The sequence below is a fragment of the Colias croceus genome, chromosome 19 (assembly GCF_905220415.1).
Source record: "Colias croceus chromosome 19, ilColCroc2.1".
Taxonomy (NCBI): domain Eukaryota; kingdom Metazoa; phylum Arthropoda; class Insecta; order Lepidoptera; family Pieridae; genus Colias; species Colias croceus.
In genome coordinates, this window is record NC_059555.1 from 2,851,803 (window position 1) to 2,868,838 (window position 17,036).

Sequence of the window (17,036 nt, forward strand, 5' to 3'; positions counted from 1 at the left end):
GTATTGTACTGGGATACCTATTGGCAGTAGGTTATCTCATCTTTAGATTTTCGGTTTCGAAAAGGTTTTTAGGCGATGGCAGGAAGAATGAGTGAGGCTAGTATAAATTCGAAGTAAAATCTCGAATTTTTAAGCCTTTCCGACTCAGATAATAAAAACTTTGTATAGGTACAGTATGAAGCAGAAGATTTACCAACAAAAATATTTTTAGGTGTACCTGAAGCTGATAAAGCTGAGTTGGAAGCAATTGATGAAGTTTTTTGCTCTGGTCGTACCGAGCCTCTGCCCATTGGTAGTGTTATGTCTAACATCGGATATTCTGAGGCGGCTACTGGCGTATCTTCTATCACGAAGGTATCGATGTGTTCATTAAAATAAGTTGTCTATTTTATCACACTATCATTTATGAAAATCAACAACTCTTAGCTTTCTGATAAGTCAATATAAAAGAATATACTATAAAATATTAAAAAATAACTTTAAAAGTTTTATTTATTCATGTAAACTTGACTTCTTAAAGAAGAATATGTCTCTTTATTTATATTAAAGGTATTCTGGAAGAGATCGCTACCTAGCGATAAGACTGCCATATTTTGTACATACTTGTCTCTTTTTGTCTTCTATCAGGGTTTTATGTTTACTATGCGTGTACAATAAAGAATTATCTATCTATCAACATAGTAAATGTTTACCACCTGTCTATCCATCCATTTAGGTGTTACTCGGTTTCGAAAGAGGCGAATTCGCAGCCAACCTAAACTATGATACCCCACACCAAGACGTAGCCGCGATACGGTCGGGCCGAATCCGCGTGATTTCAGACCACACTCCCACACAACATGGCTACGTGGCCGTGAACAGCTTCTCCGTCACTGGAGTCAATGCACATGTACTGCTCAAGGGACATTTTAAACCCAAGGTATGTTATATTCAGGACCAGGAGTGCTTTCCAAATAGGTATTGCTCTAATAACTATGAAACCCCATATTTCCTCACAACATGGCTACGTGGCCGTGAACAGCTTCTCCGTCACTGGAGTCAATGCACATGTACTGCTCAAGGGACATTATAAACCGAAGGTAAAGGAGAAGTCATACTGAAGTGAATTTTTCAAATCATCGTAACTCGTAATAATTCTTAAGTTGTTTCCTCCTAATTACTGCATACCATACTAAAGTTTAGACACCACCAAATATTTAATATCAATTTTATCTTTCCAACGAATAGTAGAAATTCATTGATTAAATTATGTTCTTTTTAATCTCAAAGCCTAGTTTAAATATTACCTGTATCTACATATACTAATATTATAAAGCTGAAGAATTTGTTTGTTTGTTTGAACGCGCTAATCTCGGGAACTACTGGTCCGATTTGAAAAATTCTTTCGGTGTTAGAAAGCCTATCTAGGAAGGCTATATATCGTCACGCTAAGACCAAAAGGAGCGGAGCACTGCGGGTGAAACCACGGGGAACAGCTATCATAAATATTACTCCAGTTTTATTAACATTGTCAGGATCTGAACCGCTACAAATCCAACATCCCTCGCTTGGTAACGATCTCAGCGAGACAAGACACGTCGATACCAAAAATATTCGCTGACCTCAAGAGTCGCTCCATCGACCCGGAGGAGTTGGCGCTCTTCCACAATATCCATAAAACTAATATACCTGGACATCTTGGACGTGGATATATTATTCTTGGTAAGACTTTTGCTTCTTAAAAGGATTTTATTACTATTGTGTTTTCTATAACTTTACTGAAATTGATGTATTTGGAAATTTATTGTGTGGTCAGATAAAAAATAATTTGTTCTATTTTGATATATAAAAGTTCCAGAAAAGTTTAGCTAATTGTTATAGTTAAATTATATACCTAATCTGTAAAATTCAACACAATTTTAATTTGAAAAATACATATTAGTTGTTTTTCTATTATTACACTATTAACGCCGCGTCCGTTTTCTCTACTTGCTGATAATTTTCCTGATTTTACACATTTTGATGTAAATTATCATATATTTTCATTTATACTAACATTTTAACTAAACCTTCATGCTATACTACAAACACACCTAGACTAACCATAAGGCTGGTTGCAGAGCTTGACCGACCATCAGTGCGTACGTCAGTCGCGCTTGTCATATGTATGGAAATTCATAAAACCATTCATAGCTAGACCGACCATACGCACGCGTATTTCCATACATATGACAAGCGAGACTGACGTACACACTGATGGTCGGTGAAGCTCTGCAACCGGCCTAAATACTCATTCCTTATTTCCCTACACTAGATACAAACGAAGCAAACGAAACAGTGTCTCTAGTAGAGAAGTCAGACTATTGTGACATCACATCCCGTCCGCTGTGGTTCGTGTACAGCGGGATGGGCTCGCAGTGGCCCGGGATGGGGAAGCAGCTCATGCGCATACCCGTGTTTGCTGCAGCTATTGAGAAGTAGGTTTGGTTTGGGATTGATATTATTGGAATACAACAAGGGTTGGGATTTTTTTGGAAATTGGAATCCTAATTCCCTATTTTTACTTCTAAAACAGATATTTGTTACGATGCCTTATAATCGCAACGGATGATGGACTTGTATTTGTTGTTACATGTTTTGTGATTTCGATTGTAACATTTTTTGTACCTTTGAATTCTGTTTAAATATTAATATAGGTACTTAGATACAGTTAGTAAATTGTTTTAATTTCTTTAATTAAAACGATTCCAAGACCAAAGTTAACATTTAGATGACCTAACATAACCATTTTGGAAATGAGCCTTTAACAATTACTATCTTCACCAAGATCAAATTCTCATTATAAATTATATGTTCATTACTCAACTAAATATTATCATCATCACCAGATGCCAGCGAGCTCTAGAACCAAAAGGGATAGATCTGATCAACATCATCACATCACCAGACAAGAAGATGTTCGACAACATTTTGCACTCTTTCGTTGGTATTGCCGCAGTACAAATTGGTCTTACTGATGTTCTTTTTTCTCTTGGTATAGTGCCTGATAAAATTATTGGTGAGTTATGTGATTTCTTTGAATTAACTTATGTTTATTTTTTTTGTGTTATAATTTCTTCATTTTTAAAAGAAAAGTTTTACTTTTGTCCTTCTCCTTCTTCAACGTATTGTCTTTAAGCAAAATTTGTTCAATCATTAATTTACATTTAAAAGTTGAATGATAATTATTGCTTTCAATAGCTTTGAATTGATTGGGCGTTTTTCCATTACCCGGCCCGGCACCGGCACCGGCACCGGCGCCGGCGCCGTGCCGTTGCCGGGGAAGCAAAAATGTATGAAAATGTATGGCTCGCTTTTTCACTTACCGGCGCCGGCGCCGGCACGGCATTGAGTCCTGCCGACGCCGTCGCCGTCGCCGGGGTAGCAAGCTTCCCACATGTGCCGGCCCGGCAAAATTGCATATGTATTGCATATTTATATGAATTGTCATATCAGTACTGTACCACTCACCGGGCGTAAACCGGCATCGACACCGGCGCAATGGAAAAACGAAGTCCCGGTGCCGGTACCGGTCCCCGACCATGCCGTTGCCGTGCCGGAGCCGGGCCGGGTAATGGAAAAACACCCAATTATGTTTATAAATCACTGTTTAAAGAACTAAAAACAATTTCATCACTACTTTCTCTAACTTTTTCTATTCTTTATAAATTTATAAATTTCATCACTAACTAATATATGAACCAATGAATATTTCTAATTCAAAAAATTAATTCATTAATTATATTTGTTGTTTGTTTTGTTATAACTAGGTCACAGTGTAGGCGAGTTAGGCTGTGCGTACGCAGATGGTTGTCTCACAGCAGAAGAGATGATTCTCTCCGCGTACAGCCGCGGGCTCGTGTCTGTACAGACACCGTTCATTAAGGGATCTATGGCCGCTGTTGGAATAGGATATGCTGAGGTATCGAAAAATAAATGTGTATTTTGTAAATGCTACTAAGAATAAGAAAAGTCTTTTCTTTTTTTTGTTATGTTGTTTTTTACGAAAATATCATATCTATACTCAACAATTTTCTCAACTGCCAACAGATCTACCGTCTAAAAATTTGTAAAATCCAACAATTATTGTTTATCACACAATAACTTTTCTGCTGTGTTAAAAAAAATTAAAATTCATTCACCCCTCCCAGGTATAAGACGTAGGTGTTATTTAAACAAATATTAAAAAATCCTATACACTTATAATAAAATAATAAATTTTTCCCAGATCGTAAAGCTCCTTCCCCCAGACATAGAAGTAGCGTGTCGCAACTCGCGCGAGTCGTGCACTATCTCGGGACCGGCGGAGAGTATGAGCCAGTTCGTGGGCGAGTTGAGTGCTAAGGGTGTGTTCGCTAGAGAAGTGCCCTGTTCCAATATAGCGTACCATTCGAGATATATTGCGGATGCTGGTGAGTTTTAGTGTTTGTCTTTACTAGCTCGTTCAGGTATATTTTTATTTCTCAGGTATCTTAAAAAAATTTGAAAATGTGGCCTATTGGCTCAAAGTCTTTGTATTACGAAATGTTTTAGTTATGTAAAAATATAACGTCGACAGAATAGTAGATTTTTTGATAAAAATAAATTATAATTAATAGTTTCCCATGAATATAATATTAACTGGTGGCTTTAGTCGCGTTGTATCCGCGTTGTTTTCACATGAAAAAGTAGCATAAATTATAGGTCTACCAGAATCTGATGGCATATTTATATTTAAGAAATAAAAGATTTTCATGTGGCAACTTATTTGACAACTATCAAATTGGTTGTCAAATTATTTGTCTTTTTTGCAGTTGATGAATAATTTTTAGGATTTTGCCTAAAAATTCTTCGAAAATGTCGAAAAAGCCGCTGCGATCACAAGCAAGAGGTGTTGTTTATAATGTGTATAGAAAAAAATTCGATGAAGAAGGGTCAAACACATCACAATTTTCAATTTTGAAGATTTTATTGGTAAATTGGACTTACCCGTTTTGATACTTTAAATTAAAAAAAAGATTATAATATTTAGGTAACTATAATATTGTTTGTTGATTAGAATATAATTTTATGAAAACTTATTAAAGGAGTTTCCAATACGGCTATTCGTCAAGTCCAAGCTGTCCAAGTCAATTTTATAATGTGTGTATAAGTTAATACTTACGAAAATAAACATAGTTTTATTTTATTTTTATTTTATTTTATAAAAAATTATAAGCAGTTTTGATCTACATTAACATTATATCGATATTTTCACATGGCATACTGGTAATGAATATACAAATATAGGTATGTGTAAATAATAATATGTATTACCTGTTTAAAAGTAATGAGTATAATTGTATATTATACATGTAAGTATGTACCTATATAATATTAAGTGGATATCTCATTATTAAGTACAGTATTGTCCACTTATGTAATGTGACTAATGATATTGAGGACAAAATAAAAAATAAGCAGTATCAAGATCGTTCAGTCCTTTTTCCCCAGGGTTGCACACTCAAAATTTTGATTTCCCTAATTGCCATCAGATTCTGGTTTACCTATATATGCTTATGCTGTCAATCCAGCTAATACATCTTTTTTCAATAGTTTCGTAAAAAATAACAAAAACGAATCCACTCATTCATTCTTGAAGAATATTTTCAATCGAAAGATTAAAAATAATCGAAATAATTGATACCACAAAAAAGAAGATATAATTGAATCAATTTCCCAGGTCCCGGTCTCCTCAAATACTTGAGCGAAGTGATACCGAACCCCAAAGCTCGCAGCGAGCGCTGGATCTCGTCCTCGGTACCGGAGAGTAGATGGAACGAGCCACTTGCTCAATACTCTTCTGCTGAATACCATACTAATAATTTATTGGTGAGTAACGATATATAGAGAAATGAAGGTTACGTTTTTTCTGTACATGGTGTCCCACTATTGGTATACAAAGCGCGAAGGGTTTTGTAGTTTTGCATACACTGATCACGTAAAATACTTAAACAACAAAATTACGTCAAAAAATTTTTGCTAAATTTTTCTCTAGCTTTAATCTAGCTTCGCGCAGCCGGCACCGCTTCACTAATGTGAGCATTTTGTCTATAAAAAAATAATCTTAAACGATAGCTCATGTGCTTACGTTTTATTTTTAAAAAGTTATTGTCATTTTACTCATTAGGTAAAGGGCTTTCGATATCAGTTTAAAGTATTTTGATATCTGCAATAGTTACGGAATAATTGCCTGTGCACACTTAACGATTACACCCTGTATCCATACTAATATTATAAATGCGAAAGTAACTCTGTCTGTCTGTCTGTTACTCAATCACGCCTGAACCACTGAACCAATTTGCATGAAATTTGGTATGGAGATATTTTGATACCCGAGAAAGGACATAGGCTACCTTTTATTGCGAAATATGTACCACGGGTGAAGCCAGGGCGGACTAGTATTAATAAATTGACTTGTACTCCAGAACCCAGTGCTATTTGAAGAAGCCTCAGCCCACATCCCAGCAGACGCAGTGCTGGTGGAGCTGGCCCCGCACGGGCTGCTGCAGGCGATCCTCAAGCGAGCCTTGCCCGATACTTGCGCTAACATTCCGCTCACAAGACGGGGACATGATGATAACGCACGGTTCCTGCTCGAGGCTGTGGGACAGTGAGTCAGTTGTATTAGTTTACAGGAAAATGGACAGTAGTATTGTAGGTGGATAAGGTGGCCAATTTGATCCAACTATAGAAATCCCTATCTCCACTAGGTGGAGATGTGCCTTCTACTAGCTTTACATATAAGGCGAACATTCTTATTTGATCAGGTAAAATATCATAACTAATTAGTTTGATAAAACATACTTTTAATGAAGGTGGTATCGCACGGACTGCTGCAGGCGATCCTCAAGCGAGCCTTGCCCGATACTTGCACTAACATTCCTCTCACAAGAAGGGGACATGATGATAACGCACGGTTCCTGCTCGAGGCTGTGGGACAGTGAGTCAGTTGTATTCGTTTATAGGAGAGGCCATGATGATAACGTACAGTTCCTGCTCGAGGCTGTGGGACAGTGAGTCAGTTGTTTTAGTTTATAGGAAAATGGACAGTATTGTAGATGGACAAGAAAGATGATGATTACGCCAGATTCCTGCTCGAGCCTGTGGGACAGTGAGTATTATATTACGTTCGTTTATGGGAAATAGAAGACAATATTGTAGGTGGATCAGGTGGCCAATATGATCCAGCTATAGAAATCACTAGGTGGAAATGTATCATAATATTGTAGTTGGAATAAGGTGGACAGTATTATGATTCAGGTATACCTAGATATCACTAAAGGGAGATATGTCTTCAACTAATCTTATATTGAAAGTGAGATTTATACTATGTGTAGATATTGATATAGAATTATGTAGTTGAATATGGCGGTAAGTATGCTTATTAGATGCAGATTTGATGATTTGTATTGGATATTAGAGAAATAGAAAAACTTGTTAGAAATGACGATTCTATAGCAAATGTGTCAGAAGTGAAACTTCTTTGGCAAGATTTAAAGATTAGTATCTTAAATTGTCGCCTTACTCCGGACGGACGTGACATTTATGATGCGACCTTGAAATTTTACTCGCGCCTAAAGAAGTTTCACTTCAAAAAAATTGGTTGTCTGTAAAGTCGGTTTACTGACGATAGTTGAACGTGACAACGTCCGATTGTGCTTCTTTGTCGCTCGTTCCGCGCTCTCGCTCGCACTTCAAGCCTTACATGGAACGCCTCAGATGAGTCAGAGTGAGGTAACGCCGCATGAGTCATGTTTTTTCGTGCGTGCAGCCGGCTCTATCGAATTATAAGACGTTGTCACGTCAAAAATATTTTTAAGTGAATTTTTGAAGTTTAGAAGTGAAGCAATGAGAAAATTAAAAGGATAATCTTGCACAGGCTGTACATGGAAGGCTTCACGCCTCGTGTGTCGGCGCTGTACGGGGCGGTGCAGTTCCCGGTGTCGAGCGGCACGCCCATGCTCGCACACCACGTGCAGTGGGCGCACCACGAGACTTGGTGAGCGGACATATTTATTTATTTATTACTAGATTTCCGCCCGCGTTTGCAAAGGAAAACCCGCATAGTTCCCGTTCCCGTGGAATTTCCGGGATAAAAACTATCCTATGTGTTAATACAAGTTACCCTCTATATGTGTGCTAAATTTCATTGTAATCGGTTCAGTAGTTTTTACGTGAAAGAGTAACAAACATCCATACATCCATACAAACTTCGCCTTTATAATATTATATTAGATATTAGATTCTTTATTGTACATTAGGTTTAATCTTATTTTATAATATCTTAATGGATTTAAATGTACAAAAGGCGGACTTATAGCTCTAAGCCATCTCTGCCAGGCAACCTTAGGTAAAGGACAGAGCATAATATGCCAAAGGCTAGGAAGCCAAATAACTAATAAATTTAAAAAAAATAATTCGAAGAAAAAAAAAAATACATACACCTTAATAAATTTTTTATATTCCGCAAAAAAAAGCCAAGTGTTTTATCGTGATAAATCCAAAGCTAAAAGTAATTACACAAAATGCCTAGACAAAGCCCTCCCAAATGTTTTAACTTTTAATATTATTGTTCATGAAAAAAATCATAATAGGTATTAATTGGATATTATTAGCATGCCAAGTAGAAATTGTATAAGTGTGAAAATTAGAGGTAACTTCGTGATTTTTTTATCGAATCAATTATAATATTTTATGTTTTTGATCAAAGAGAACTTCTCTAGATGATTGGTACTTTTGCTTTAGACCCACTATTCAAGTATCAAATACTTTAAATGTCAAATGGAAAAAGTTGATTTCAATTTAAATTTGTAAATTTTGTAATACCCTCATTACATAAAGATTTTTTTATTTTTATTTATTAGGCCTCTACCGCTCTTCGCAACGGAAAACCGAAAAACAGCAGCATCCTGCAAGTTTGTGGTGTCAATTCATGATGATGAACACAGTTATTTACAAGGACACGTTATCAAAGGTAACAATTTGTCAAAGTAAGATGTCTAATAGAAGTTGTCACTGATATAACTTTATTTAGCATACATACCATTAATAGTTCATTGAAATGTTACATTTTTTTGGCTTATCCTTGCATTTTTTAGAGGACGCAATTTTATTTTTTGGATGTGTAGGGGGGTTCAATGTGAAGCTAAAACCAAGTTTGTGGGGTCGCCACCCTTGTCCCACGGCCGCCATCTTGAAAATAGTGGTTGAAATGGTTTTTACGATATATCTCTTAAACTATTTATCTGATAAAAAAAGTTTGTCGACATTATTTGTTGCAAATTAAAATTTCTACAGTTTTGATCCAGTAACTTTTTGTCGTAGAACTATAAATAAAAAATTTATAAGCGAAAATGTTCAGAAATTAGAGCTATTTAAATGTTTCGATAAAATTGTTTTTTATCATTTTACGAAGAAATGATATCAGACCATTTTTGTAGATTGTTTTTCGAGGAACAACTTTTACATACAACATTTTTTCATTACGTCAATAGCTAAGGTTTTACAGCGCTCTGAAGTGAGTACTATTTTTATGTACTCTTAACAGCTATACATATATTGGCTATTGGCTCTTTTCCCATGCAGCACTGCAAGAACAGAACATTTCAGCCCTGCTTTTCAACGTAAAAAAACGTGCTTCCAGACTCTACCTCCTGGATGGTGGGGAAAAGAGTCAATAATTAATTATTAATAATATTGCAAAATTAATTATTAAAAATATTATAATAACAAAAAAAAAAACAATTACTGATGACAAATAATTATTAGTACACACATAATATATGTATAACGTATAGCTAAGAGTACTGAAAAATAGTACTAATTTCGGAGCGCTTTAAAACCTTAACTATTAGTATATTGTATCTAAAAGTTGTTCCTCGAAAAACAATCTACAAAAATGGTCTGATATCATTTCTTCGTAAAATGATAAAAAAAAGTTTTATTGAAAAATATAAATATCTCTATTATCTGAACATTTTCACTTATAACTTTTTATTTATAGTTCTACGACAAAAAGTTGCTGGACCAAAATTGTAGAAAATTTAATTTGCAACAAATAATGTCAACAATTTTTTTTATCAGATAAACAGTTTAAGAGATATATCGTATAAACCATATCTTCCACTATTTTCAAGATGGCGGCCGTGGGACAAGGGTGGCGACCCCACAAACTTGGTGATAGCTTCACACTAACCCCCTCTACACATCAAAAAAATAAAATTGTGTCCTCTAAGAAATGCAACCCCAAATGTAACTTTTCAATGGACTATAATATTTTGAAAGCTGAATGGATCTTATTCTATATAACAGAACTTGATAGTCTTTGCATCCACTTTCTTAAGGAATGCCGCAAACATTTAACGTAAACCTTGTCTACAAAACGTGTGAAAATTAAAAATTGCGACAAATTTAATTAAAAATCTCGGTTAAATAACGGTTGGCATGGTCATATGTTACGATTTTTATCTTATTAGAACGCGTTGTTTACTGAATTTTTTTATGGTGCCTCGCATGCTTTCACTTCTGAACTCAATCCTCAATTCTGCACCAATTAATGATTTGTTTGTGTCAGGGATGGGAATGATTGGTGAAGAATGTAAGAGGTACCTAGAACTAAGGACGTAGTGATAAGTTTAGAATTAAGTTTTATATGTATGGTTTGGCGTATGCCGTAAATAAATAAATAAATAAATAAATAAATAGATATAATTTTTTTATTCATCAACACAGATCGCACCACCTACCCATACGCAGCAGCGCTAGTATCAGTGTGGGACACACTAGCTATGACGCTCGGCTGCACTCGCCGCGCGATCTCAGTACAATTCCACGACGTGCGTTTCACCGCACAGCCGCGTTTGCACGCACAGCGAGCGTTGCGTATGCATATTACGTTACAACGTGGGACTGGACGTTTTGAGGTGAGAATAAACACTACAAAAACTCAATACCTCTGAGAATCTTCTTGCCGATAAATTATCTATACCAAATTTTACAAAATCTTTTTTCATAACACCGACCGACGAACTCGAAATTGCCAATTTAATTAGTAGCCTCAAACCCTCTGCCAGCTGTGGATGGGATAACATTCCTAGTAAAATGATTATAATGTCAAAAACCTGCCTTGCTGCCCCGATTACTTACTTATGTAATCTCAGTATTACTACGGGTACATTCCCAGATGACTGGAAAATTGCAAATGTCATCCCAATTCATAAATCTGGTTGCAAATTAATGTTCTCTAATTATCGACCCATATCTCTTCTGCCGACGCTATCCAAAATTTTGGAAAAAGTCATTAACAAAAGACTTCTTTCCTATCTGGAAAAAGAATCGCTACTTGCTTGCAACCAATTTGGCTTTCGCCAGAACAGGTCTACTGATGGTGCGGTTTCCTCCCTTGTTGATTGCATTAGCAACAAATTAGACTCGGGACAGAAATGCATCGCGGTATTCCTGGATCTGGCGAAAGCTTTCGATACTGTCTCGCGGCCCATTCTTTTACGTAAGATGGAACTGTACGGAGTTCGAGGCATCGCTCTGCAATGGTTCACTTCTTACCTTACTGATCGTCGTCAAAGAGTATGCATAAATAATCAACATAGCACTCTAATGAACATCCCATATGGCTTACCTCAAGGCAGCGTGCTCGCTCCTACATTATTTTTAATGTACATGAACGATCTTTGCTCCATTTCCCTTCTTTATACTAATTTATTCTCTTTTGCAGATGACACAGCTCTCGTATTTTATTCTGACTCTTGGAATGAAGTAAAAGCTGTAGCACAAAATGGTCTTTTCACTGTCGCTTCTTGGTTACAGGACAACCTTTTAACCTTGAATATTGACAAAACTAAATTCATTAGCTTCAGTATAACGAGTCGCTCTGTCCCACCTTCGCCGCTAGATCTTCGAATCCATTCGTGTACAAACTCTTCTTCTTGTGTATGTCCATCAATTGTAGAAGTTAACGAAATCAAATATTTAGGAGTCATTATTGATTCCAAACTTTCCTGGGAACCTCAGATAAACACACTGTCCTCCAGGATTAGAAAGCTTATACACATATTTAAAAAATTACGTTCAGTTGCCGATGCCCATACAATAAAACTAGTTTACAAAGCACTCTGCGAATCCATTATTTCTTATTGCATTTCAGTCTGGGGAGGCGGTGGTCTCACCCTGATGCTTAAAATTGAGCGCGCTCAACGGGCAATACTCAAAGTTGCTTACAAGAAACCTTTTCGGTACGCTACTACTGCACTATACACCGACGCAAAAGTCCTGTCAGTCCGTCAACTTTACATCTTGGCTACCGCTCAAAAGTTTCACAAAATGTCAAAGCAAACCTTTACACCAATATCAAGAGCCCCAAGACGAGTCAATTTCACGCTTCCGAAATGTAATACCCATTTTGTCAAACGTTTTTATAGTTATAGGGGCCCTTTCCTCTACAATAAGTTTATTAAAAGATTAAATGTAAATATCATAAATTCATCAATATATATTTTTAAAAAGAAATTAGAGCAACTTTTACTCAACTTAAATTATACTGAAACTGAAGCTTTGCTTGTTAGTGAAAAGTAAAACACACACACACACACACACACACACACACACACACACACACACACACACACACACACACACATACACTGGAGTTTGTTAAGTATTTTATTTTTTGTTTCTTTGTACTTCTTACACTGCAATAAATAATAGTCTTAATTTTGTAAAATCAAAATATATTCATGTAACATCGGAAGAGACTAGTTTCCCACAACACAGGGTATCCTAGTGTGGGGACTAGGGTATCTTTATTACGTGCCCATTATTTTTATACGCAATTCTTACTGTAATCAATTTTATTGTACTACACTTTGATAAAACAAATAAATGATTTATTTATTATTTATTATTATTATTAATATGTGATGGGGGAAGAATGTTAATACAGGGTGGGGGAGGTTTTAGTTGTATATGGGACACGCCTGGTAAAACACTTGGTTGTATTCGTCGCATGATGTCAGTACAATTCCACGACGTGCGTTTCACCGCACAGCCGCGTTTGCACGCACAGCGAGCGTTGCGTTTTGAGGCTACATTAATATGCAAATCAGCAATTTCGGATCCTAGATATTTAAGACTTAAAACTGACAATCAAAGATGGAAAGTGAAATTCGTATGGAGGTAAATATACTTTTCGACCACGATGCATTGCGTACAAATTTTTCGCTCAAAGTTCAAATTTCGATTTTTGTCTTTACATATACATGCATAGTTCATATAAATATCCAATCTGATTAATATAAAACCATATCTAACTTCTGTGTATTTTCCTAAGGTTTTATCAGAGAACACAGAAATCGCTACTGGTTTCATCGAACAAAACAACGAACCGCAACCACCCATGGAAGTAGAGAATGAAGCATTTGATCTCACTTCTGAGGATATTTACAAGCTATTGTCTACCAAGGACTGTGCTTACACGTAAGAATTATTTAAAAATACTTATAATATTTGAGATTTCTAAATTCCAATTTATTTCATGTTCTGAATAAGAAATATCTTATTTGAGACAGCAAATACAGAACAAATAAAAGTAACTTAAAATAACAGAATTAAATAAAAAAGAGCGTGAGTGCCGAACACACGTGTCAGAAGTGAAACTTCTTTGGCAATATTCAAAGATATCAATATCGTCCTAACTCAATGACGTGCGGTATTGGCATGACGCGACCTTGAATTTTTACCCTCAATGCACAAAAAGAAGTTTCACATCAAAAACAAACAAAAAAACATCAAAAAGTGAATCCATAATACTTACAAAGAAAATAAAATTATTTGCAGCGGTGAGTTCCAAAGTATCAAAAATGCCAACATTGACATATCCCACGCTAAAATATATTGGAGAAATAACTGGGTGACTCTCATCGATAGTCTCATACAAATGAATATTCTCAAACAAAATGGAAGATGTGAACTTGAATTTATTAGAGAAATTAATGTTAATGTTGGTGAAATTAAAGCTGTTAAAGTAGATGATAGTGAAGAAATTGTTGATGCTACTGTTTCGGATGTGTATCAAACTTCCAGGTATGCTATTTTTAAAATCAGTTAATCAAATTCGATAATTTTACAGATTTGTCAAATCGTGCTGATATAGGCAGAGGAAAAGAAAGAAAAGGAAAATTACGAGAATTTTTTTCTTAACAAAATATAAAACAAGTGATAACTGCGTTAAAAACAACCGACTTCAAACTTGCACTTGCAAAATTTACAAATACCTACAGACAAAAATGCTCATAAAATAAAAACTACTGGGCCTATCCGAATAAAATTCGACACCATCCCGCATCGAACAAAAAAAGAATCACGTAAATCGGTTCAGAAACCTCGGAGTAATCGGTGTACATACATAAAAAAAAAAATATACCGGCCGAATTGATAACCTCCTCCTTTTTTTTGAAGTCGGTTAAAAAAACGTGTGACACTAACAAAAATTGTGCCTTTATTACTAAATCAACATAATAATACTGATTGTGATTTTAGATGTCCTGGAGTAATAATGAAGAACATAAGGTTCCGTAGTTTACCTCTGAGTAAAGATCCAATTGCATTGAAGGAGCATAAATTCGTTCCACATTTCCCGAAAGAAACTTATAGTGTAAGTATTATAATACTTTTTACTATACTAATTTTTTAAACTATATTTTTAAATGCTCAAAATATTTTCTGTTTAATGGCTGATTGAGTACCCAAAAACAAAAAACGAAGTGAAGCACTCGGGGACTGCCGCGGTAAAGCTATTGCATGCTATGCCTTCAAGCCACACCTCCGCCCGTCGGAGTGGGGAGTGTGAGGTTTTTTCGTTACGGAATTTCTCGATTTGGTCCCCGCGCTCAAGGCCCGCGATAGAAGCTATGCAATAGCTTAAAAATGTATTTCATGACAATAAATACTTTCATAGCATTATAATTTTTAACAGGAGGCTTCTGCGATCACAGTTTTCTTGCAAATAGTAGCTGAAAACTTGAATAAGGATACCATCAACGTTCTAGTTGTGAAAGATGGAACTATTTTCAATGATTTGAAGAACATTGTAAAAGATATTCCAGGATTGGAAGTGAATTTGTCAAGCATTCATAAGAACCAAATTCTACAGCGAAAGGATACTATTGAAAATCAAGCAGATGTGTTGCTTCTGGAAAACTTGTCATTGGATGAAAATGTAAGCTTCATTTTCTATTCTTAAAAAAGAGCGTGTGTGCCGAGCACACGTGTTAGAAGTGAAACCATGACGTGACGGGACGCCATGACGGGACGCCATGACGCAACCTAGTAATTTTACTATCATTGCGCCTAAAAAGATTGTTAAAAAAAATAGTTTAAGCTTTTTTCTTAATACAAGTAAAACATTTTTTTCAGTCATCTTTTTGAAAAAGCAGTTTAAATTTCTTGTTACAAAATGACACTACCTTTTTCAGCTCTGCCAACTTTTCCACCAAATCCTACCTCGCGATTATTTCATAATCAACAAAGAGCAGCAATCGAAACAGCGTCCATTAACTCTATATACACCAGTTTCTGCGCAGAACATTCCAGAAGCCAGAATAGAACTAGTTCGTTGGAGACCAACTCCTAGTGGAAAAATATCTAGTGCTGTTACTGTCCATTCTTCTGAAGACCTATCGTTACTTGCATCTACTTTAGCCTTATTATCTCCTGGACAGAATTTATTAATAATTTCAACTTTCCCGAAAGTTACGGGTTTGGTAGAATTGGTTAAAGAATGGAGGAAGGAAACTAGGAGTCAAGATAAGAAGATATTCTTGGTTGAATTTAACCATAAGGTGTCAAACGACCAGTGCTTGAATGGATTGCCCGAGTTGAATCTTATGTTCAATGTTTATAATCATGTACGTAGTATTGTTTTTATAAAAAGTGTATCGCTTTTAATCATTCGATATGGACGTAATGTAGAAAAGGAAGTATAAAATGTGCAATTCGTTTATTTAGGGCGGTCTTTAACATAGCATAACATAAAAAAAATAGTTTATTTCGTTTCTAAATTTTACACAATATGAAGAAGTAGGGCCCTCCTAGTAAGTTATAAAACCTGTGTCGGGAGGACCCGCTCCTCCTTAACTTCATAGCATCACAGGAATTAACATATTATTACATTATGTATTTAATATAGACAAATACATCATTCCTAAATCATTGGCTTCATAATTAAAAATTTTAGTACTGATCTCATCTTTTTTCCTTTTTTAAGACTTAATTTAATTTAACAGGGTATTTGGGGCGGCAAATATTATCTACCAATAGAAAAGTACTCTCAATCAACAAAGGATGTGATGTTAACAACTACTCGCGTTGGAGATATTAATGCATTATCTTGGGTAGAAGCGCCTGAATTGTATGGACCTGGTATGGATGTAAAGGTTAGCTCTTTTTGTATTATTTCTAGCTACATATTTAATTGTAAGGCGTGGTTTATTTTCAGCAAAAGGTATTTTAAGGAGTCCAATAATTTTTGCATTTTGAATCATTGAGTTACTATGTACCTACTACGTAATAGAGAGCACATCGCTACTTGTACACTATTTGTAACACGAGTTAGAGTCAATCGTCTCAAACCATTTTTTTTGTTACATTGATTGGTTTTAATTTTTATAAGTAACTAGCTGCTCCGCGCGGTTTAACGCCCGTGGCTCCACTCCTGTTGGTCATAGTGTGATGATATATTATAGCCTATAACCTTCCTCGATTAATGGGCTATCTAACACCGAAAGAATTTTTCAAATCGCAGATTTTTTTCCCGAGATTAGCGCGTTCAAACAAACAAACAAAATCTTCAGCTTTATAATATTAGTATAGATTAGTATAGATAAGAGGCAGAATTTCTACAAAGTGTATGGCGCCGCGCTTGTCGCATAGATTTTGTTCGTGGTGTCCTCTCTATACGTAGTAATAACTTAATGTTTTGAATAGGG

At 35.7% G+C, this 17,036-nt stretch overlaps 1 protein-coding gene across 2 annotated transcripts in view; it reads left to right on the forward strand.

Moving 5' to 3' along the window:
* LOC123700058 (fatty acid synthase-like) overlaps nt 1–17,036 on the forward strand; it is a 35,841-nt gene that overhangs the window by 7,388 nt on the left and 11,417 nt on the right. The window contains exons 8-26 of one of the 2 annotated variants that reach the window (XM_045647170.1): nt 212–354; nt 716–919; nt 1,515–1,701; nt 2,294–2,456; nt 2,868–3,037; nt 3,789–3,940; nt 4,247–4,430; nt 5,720–5,868; nt 6,465–6,548; nt 6,879–6,979; nt 7,919–8,038; nt 8,904–9,013; nt 10,771–10,961; nt 13,382–13,527; nt 13,888–14,133; nt 14,590–14,704; nt 15,026–15,268; nt 15,525–15,956; nt 16,335–16,484. In XM_045647170.1, coding sequence (XP_045503126.1) covers nt 212–354; nt 716–919; nt 1,515–1,701; nt 2,294–2,456; nt 2,868–3,037; nt 3,789–3,940; nt 4,247–4,430; nt 5,720–5,868; nt 6,465–6,548; nt 6,879–6,979; nt 7,919–8,038; nt 8,904–9,013; nt 10,771–10,961; nt 13,382–13,527; nt 13,888–14,133; nt 14,590–14,704; nt 15,026–15,268; nt 15,525–15,956; nt 16,335–16,484 — 3,290 coding nt within the window. Of the gene's footprint in view, nt 1–211; nt 355–715; nt 920–1,514; nt 1,702–2,293; nt 2,457–2,867; nt 3,038–3,788; nt 3,941–4,246; nt 4,431–5,719; nt 5,869–6,464; nt 6,650–6,878; nt 6,980–7,918; nt 8,039–8,903; nt 9,014–10,770; nt 10,962–13,381; nt 13,528–13,887; nt 14,134–14,589; nt 14,705–15,025; nt 15,269–15,524; nt 15,957–16,334; nt 16,485–17,036 lie in introns of both variants that reach the window. The other variant, XM_045647169.1, reaches the window with a different exon arrangement.